This window comes from Egretta garzetta, unplaced genomic scaffold, assembly GCF_000687185.1.
Source record: "Egretta garzetta isolate BGI_Z169 unplaced genomic scaffold, ASM68718v1 scaffold69, whole genome shotgun sequence".
Taxonomy (NCBI): Eukaryota; Metazoa; Chordata; class Aves; order Pelecaniformes; family Ardeidae; genus Egretta; species Egretta garzetta.
In genome coordinates this window covers 3,419,621-3,426,060 of record NW_009260790.1, presented here as the reverse complement: position 1 = coordinate 3,426,060, position 6,440 = coordinate 3,419,621, and the positions used below count along the sequence as shown (strand labels likewise).

Here is a 6,440-nt window from a genome sequence, read left to right as displayed (position 1 = left end):
GGTAGCTCTTCCCGCACTCCTCACAGCCATAGGGCTTCAACGGGCTGTGGAGGAGAGGGGGCTGTCATGCCGAGGGGGAATAACGGGCGTGCAGAGCTCCCACCGCCCCGATCCGAGCTCCACCACCCCAGCTAGACCCGTCGGGATCCCACAGGATGGCTTGAAGCAACACAAATGGAAGGACAGGGGCAGAAAGATAATGTCCTCTCAGATTACCCCACCACGCTGACGGATTTCGCAAGGATTTGGCCTTTTGCAGCAAAAGCCATGGTTTTTAGGTGCTGCCAGTGTCCTTCTGTGGCTGGTGCCGTCCAAATGAGCTACGGGGAGTCACCGACCCTGCGGCACCGACCCCTCCAGACCAATGCGAGGCAGAGCGGTGTTGACTGCTGTACCGACCTCTTCCTCAAACCCTTGCGCCCTCAGCCAGCCCCTGGCATCGTCGCAAGCCCTCTCCCCCCAGCTCAGCCCGGTGGCACCTCTCAATCCCTGGTGCTGCCGTACCTGTGTGTCTTCTCGTGGGCTTTGCAGGCAGCTGGGTCAGAGAAGGCTTTGTTACACTCCCTGCAGGAGAAGGGTTTCTCGCCGGTGTGGATACGGATGTGTCGCTTGTAGTTGCCAGTGTGGGTGAACTCCTTCCCACAGTCCTAGGGACAGAGAGAGACAGGCGCAGGCGGTGACACCGGGTGTCCCCAAGGGACCGGAGACCCTGCTCAGGGCCGTGGCCAGTCTCACCTCACACTTGTGCGTGATGGAGCCGTAGGCTTTTGACTCGGTCCTGTCGCTGTAAGTACCCGAACGCAGCAGACGGGTTTCACCCGAGTTCTCCTGCCCGGAGTCGGTGCTTCCCGATTCGTTATCTTCAGCGTTCTCTCCGTTTTCTAACCGGGGCTGCTCTTCCTCGGGGATTTTAGCCTCCTCTTCGTCCTCTGCTGTCATCTCCCCTTCTTCCTCCTTCCCTTCCAGCTCCGTCTCTGCAGGCATTTAGAAAACAGGGATGCTAGGGATTGGGAGCAGCAGCAGAGACACAAATCCCACCTGTATTTCCTAAGTCTAAGCCTGGGTTTAAGGTGATGGGGACTAGGCCTGCCCTACTCAGGGAAATCCAGCTACTCCATTGTTAGACCTCTGCCTGGAGTCAGTTTGGATTTGCAGGTTATTAATCCTAAAATCCAAAAGCTTGCGCGGACAGAGGAGCATTTCCCAACCTCTCCTAGCTCTGCCCACAGGCAACCGCTCCCATGGGCTCTGCAACTCGCAGGAGAGTCTTCGCGCAGCAAACCTCACACTAAAAAAATGAGCTGCACGCAAAACAAGGGCTCAACCCCCACCCAGCTTTGCTTCAGCCCTTTGCAGACAGCAAAGTCCCCGTTGCTGCCCTCACCCACGAACACACCTCCCGTTTTGGCACCCGGAGAGATGCTGCCCTTTGCTGCAGGGCTGCCACTGCTGACCATGCTCTCCGCTGGCTGTGGGTGGCTGGGAAATTCGGCGTTGGGGTCTTCTTGGACGGCAACCTCTGCCCCTACAAGCAACAGAGTGTCTCGGGCACGCTCAAGGAGACATCTGGCTCCACGCAGCAGCAGGACAGGGTGTGTTGGGGTGAGTGACGGGGATTTTGGGTGTCAGCCTTTGGTGGCTCACCTTCTTGGCCACCTGGCTGCTCTGTCTGAGCCTCAGGCTGCACTGCTGCAGCCACGGGCATCTCTTCCTTCCCCTCCGGATCAGGAGGAACCGGTTTTGTTTTGTCAAGATCACCCAGTGCTTCTGCAGTCGACCTCTTGTCCTCGACAGTCGCCTTGTCAGCCCCTGCGAGGGACGAAGCAAAGCGCTCCAGTTTTTGCTGCCCGCGCAGGGGAATCCCGACAGCTGGTAGAAGGATTCCCAAATCCCATAAAGATTCAAGGAAGCATCAGTTCTTCAACTGCTGGTGCCTCACAAGGGGATCAAACCCCATCCAGACCCCCTTGTGCACCAGGAGATGTACCCAGGCCATGGGTGTGGATGGTGGTCAGAGAGCATGGCCACTTCCCGGGGCAATTTCCAGTCCCCCCGGATGAGGGAAAGCGAGGAGGCTACGTACCGATCTCGGCAGGGGGCTGCTGGCTCTTGGCAGGGCTTTCTGCTGGCAGGGGGAGGGACTTGAGAGCATTGCAAGCGCTAACGATCTCCTGCATTTGGAGGAAACCTGCCACGGCCAGCACGTCTTCCACATTGTCGGGGTTTAGGCTTAGCTTAGCTGTGTACATGAACTCCAAAACCTGGCCCAGGCCTGCAAGGGAAGCGATGCAACCAGAAATAAGCCCTCACCTCTCCGCCATACAATTTTGAAAAGCCCAAAGCGCATGAAATAACAGGCTGAAGAGCCTCCCTCTAACCCCAGGCACCAAACCACCTCGTTTAAGCTGCTCAGAGGAATATCGGATAATGCTCTGCCTACCTGCTGCGTTGCTGATGTCGAGGTGCACCACGTCCTTCTGGTCGACGAAGAGCATCCTGAAATACTCGCTGCAGGCCGCCAGCACGGCTTTGTGGGCCTTGAAGTCGATACCGTCCACCACAAAGGTGCAGTCGCACAGCAAACCCAGCTGCCGCTGCTGGTTCAGCTGCTCCAGGACTTGCTTGCTGTGCTGAGGGAAATCCATGGCTGCAAGGAGAAAAAACAAACCCCGGGAAGGAGGGTGAGACGGGTGCCGAAACCCTGATACCGTGTTGGAAAGGGCCACGAAACAGGACAGATCACAGAGCCACGGAGCAACCGCAACCCGACCACCCTGTTATAAAATAAAATACACCAAATACAACCCCAAAACCTCGCTCATAACAGGCACAGCACCAGCGCGGGGCTGCAGAGAGTTGATTGAACAGCCAATGTATTTTTCTGCAACCCTAACAGCCTTTAAAATACATTTATTGCTCTTCATCCAGCCCCAGCTGTGAGCAGGGCCCACGCTGCCTCGGCAAAGGTGTCCCTTTGGCGAGCAGGTGATGCCACCGCCCCCGCTGAGGGCACAGTGTGGAAAGCGTTCATCAAAATCTTCAACCTCCTGCTCATTTCAGGTGCTTGCGTGACGATACCGAGGGAATTTTATTTTTTTATTGTGTGTTTGGAGGGAGTTCTCCCTGTTCGAAGGACGGCTTTGGCTGAGGAACGCTGCACGCCTGGGAACACTGCAAAAGCCCATTTTTCAACGAGGTCCTCATCGGCAAACGTTGAGGGGCACCGCGAGCTTGGTCTGCTGCCACACGTTGGGTTTTCTTCTGGGCTGAGAAAACTGCAGGGTTTTCACTGAGCTTCATTTTCGAAAACCATTCCCCTGCGGGCTGACAGGACTGTTTCACCGCTTGCCCAGCAAGTGACGAGCAAGGAGGGAGGAGAAACCCAACATGGACTATCCACGGTTATTTGTTCAACCTGCCAGGCCATGAAGCCCCTAAAGCTCTGACTGCTGGAAGAAGCAAGGTTATGGTCAGGCAAAGCCTCAGTTTTGATGCTAAGCCGATGCTTGGCGGCTCCCTGGGGGTTTCCGGCTCATAGCAGTTGCTTTTCCACTTTCCCAGCTCTTAAAAACAGCACAGGGAGCCTCCAGTTGGGGAAAGGTGACGGGTTTGGATCCACAAAACCAGTTCGCTTCCAGGCAGCCGCAAGCATGTCCCATCCTCTGGATCCATCCCAGCACACCCAAGCGCACAGCAGGCGAGCACTGCGGGCAGAGGGAGCCTCCTCCTGTCTGCAGTGGGTGCTAGCAACGCGCTCGGCAAAAGATCTTCCACCCAAGGATTGATTCGGCTTCCAAAATCATTCCTGGTGGGGATGAGAAGCCCAGACACCTCTGACAGCATCGGGTCACGCATGGGAAGTTTCACTTCTGAACGTCTTTGCAATTAACCTGCCCCAACTTTCCCCCAGCTCTCCAAAACAGGGGGTACTTTTTAACCAAACACCTATAGCCTGTCCCAAAAAACATCCCTCAAGAGCCAGAAAAATCAGTATTTTTTATCAACATCTGTTGAAACCCTCACATACGTATGATCCTGTGAGGTTTGCAAAGGAAGTGCTGGAAAAAAAGTGGGAGCATTTTCCCAGCAGGACAAATAACGCTGCCTTCTGTGCCCGGAAAGCTCTGCACAGCAGGACCTGAGAAGTCACAACAGTTTGATGCACTGAAAGGCTGCTTTTGGTGATTTGTAGGAAGCACTTTACATCTGAATGATGATTTTTATCGCTCCCAGATTGGACTTGCCTCACCTTTGCAGCCAAGCTTTGCGAAGGAAGCAAAATCCCAAGAAACTCAACTGCTCCTGAAAAACTTCCATCTTTTCTGGCGTTTCCTCCGCGAGGTCACATTACAGCTCCGCCAGAACACGTGAGCGCAGTGGGGCAGAGGTTGGGACAATCTGCATATCGCCCTCATGCCCAAACCTAGCACCCAACGCCCCTCAGCAGCTGAGATCACCTTTGTACACTAAAATCCCTGAATCCAAGCCTTAAAAATCCCAAATATCTGGATCAAAAAAACCCACAGTGCACCTGAGATGCCACCCTGGTTCCTTGCCACTGCTCAGGCAGGGACAGTTCACGGCTCTGGTGCCAAGATTCATCTCCTTTCCCAACTGAACGGGATCCACTGAAATGGGGACGGATCCGGGGGGGGGGCAAATGCCAAATCAAGCATTGCTGGTCTACCTGACCGCTAAATAAATTAGCTCCCCTTAGCACAAACCCATCGTTGTTGACTGTTTAAGGCAGTGACACTGTCTGAGGATGCGTATCAGAGCTCCTTGCCTGAAAAACAAAGCTAAGCCAGGATTGGTGCCTGACCTCACCCCTGCGCTGCGAGGAACGGAGGTATCCAGAGGACAGAGGCTGCGGGCGACACAGTTGTGGCTCTCCTCCAGAGTTTTCCCCTTTCCTGGTGCTCAAGTCAGCCTCTATGCAGCCATCCTGGGAGAAATGGGATGAAAAGCTCCGTTTTAAAACCCAAACCTCATGTGTCAAAGGCACCAAGGTCCCACGTCACCAACCCAGGACCAGGCACCCCCTGATTTCACCTTATTGGAGGCACACAAATGCCGTTTCCCCTCCCGACCTCTCCCCAACGAGGAGGCTGTCGAGTCTCTCATTACCCAATTAATCACAGAAAAGCTTCGTTATGAGAACACCCACACCTGCTGCACCCGCTCACAGAGATAAATACAGCAGCGACAGTCCCGGGCTGCTTCCCACATGAGCTCTGTTAAGCTCTCTCGCTTATTAACGACATTAACCGCTCCTCATACCTTCCACCCGAGCATCTACCTATTAATAAAACCCCAAAGCCTCGATAAATTGGAAAAAAATAGTGGTTTAAATGTTGCCTTTCAACGCTGTCACCATCCAGCCTGAGAAAATAAAAAGGAAGAGGGGGTTTACTTTCTGCCTACCGTCATCTCCCTTCTTGCGTGTCAGCTCGGGGAACAAAGTAGCCCTAATCCTTTCAGTCTCTGCGAAGAGGAGTCTGTCCTCATTTCCAGTAACTGATTCTGCAATGTTTTCAGGTAAAAAAAAGATAAAGTTAAAAGTTGAACTGACCGGAGCATTCAAGGTACAGATGTGCTAATAATACAAATTATGAAATAGAGAAGGGCTCTGGAGTTTGTGGTAGGCAGCAAAACCAGAAGGCAAGCTGGCATTTGGCTCTAAGAGGGGGAAAATAATCACAGGCAATGACAGGCAGGAAAAAGACATGGTGAAAAGGAACAAAAAGGAGAAAGACTGGAGGAGATGAGCGGAGATGCTCTGGACCTCCCCCCAGCGAACAGACCCCCTGGTTATTTAGTTTTTGAGCCCATGGATGTGCTTGTGCAGCCTCTGACATGGCTGTGCAGGCAGGGCTGCCTGCAGGCAACCGGAGCCCTGGGCTGCAGCAGGCAGGGAGCCAGCAGTGCCACTGAGACATGTCCTGACCTCGAGCTCTGCCTTGAAAACCACCCGTTTCTACAGCGCCCGGATGATGAACTACTTGCAAAATCTGCCTTTGGAATGCTGCTGGATCTCTGAAATTCCGGCAGAAGCTTCTGATGCAGAAATGCAATTAAGGAAACGCAGGCTTGTCCACGAAACGTGTCACCTTTGCCCAAAAAGCGACACCCACAGAGGGCACGTACAGCCAGTCATCATGCCAAAAAAAGATGCCAGGAGATGAGGAAACGCCCCTTTTTTTCCTTGAGCTGTTGCACGATGCTTTGAAGTTTTCTCCGCTCTTCTGCTGGTGACGTCCTTGACGCGCAGACAGACAGCTCGTGTACTGTCAGGGTACTCGTCTCGACCAGTGTTGGCCATCAGGGCTGTGTTCCCCACAGATGTCTTATATTTCCAGAGGAGGTGGTGTCTGCCCCACGTGTGGGGGGCACAGGGCTTTGCTCCTCACCTTGCCCCGAATCACCCCGCGGCTCCGTGG

At 54.0% G+C, this 6,440-nt stretch overlaps 1 protein-coding gene across 1 annotated transcript in view; it reads right to left on the bottom strand.

Moving 5' to 3' along the window:
• Positions 1-6,434, bottom strand: part of ZBTB17 (zinc finger and BTB domain containing 17) — a 12,606-nt gene extending 6,172 nt beyond the window's left edge. Inside the window, 10 exon segments of the mRNA XM_035901875.1 lie at position 1; positions 3-44; positions 505-647; positions 736-974; positions 1,397-1,525; positions 1,645-1,809; positions 2,084-2,272; positions 2,441-2,647; positions 4,828-4,945; positions 5,425-6,434. The exon segment at position 1 is cut by the window's left edge and continues 249 nt beyond it. Coding sequence (XP_035757768.1) covers position 1; positions 3-44; positions 505-647; positions 736-974; positions 1,397-1,525; positions 1,645-1,809; positions 2,084-2,272; positions 2,441-2,647; positions 4,828-4,945; positions 5,425-5,430 — 1,239 coding nt within the window. The 5' untranslated portion in view covers positions 5,431-6,434.
• Positions 6,435-6,440: the final 6 nt, after the last annotated feature.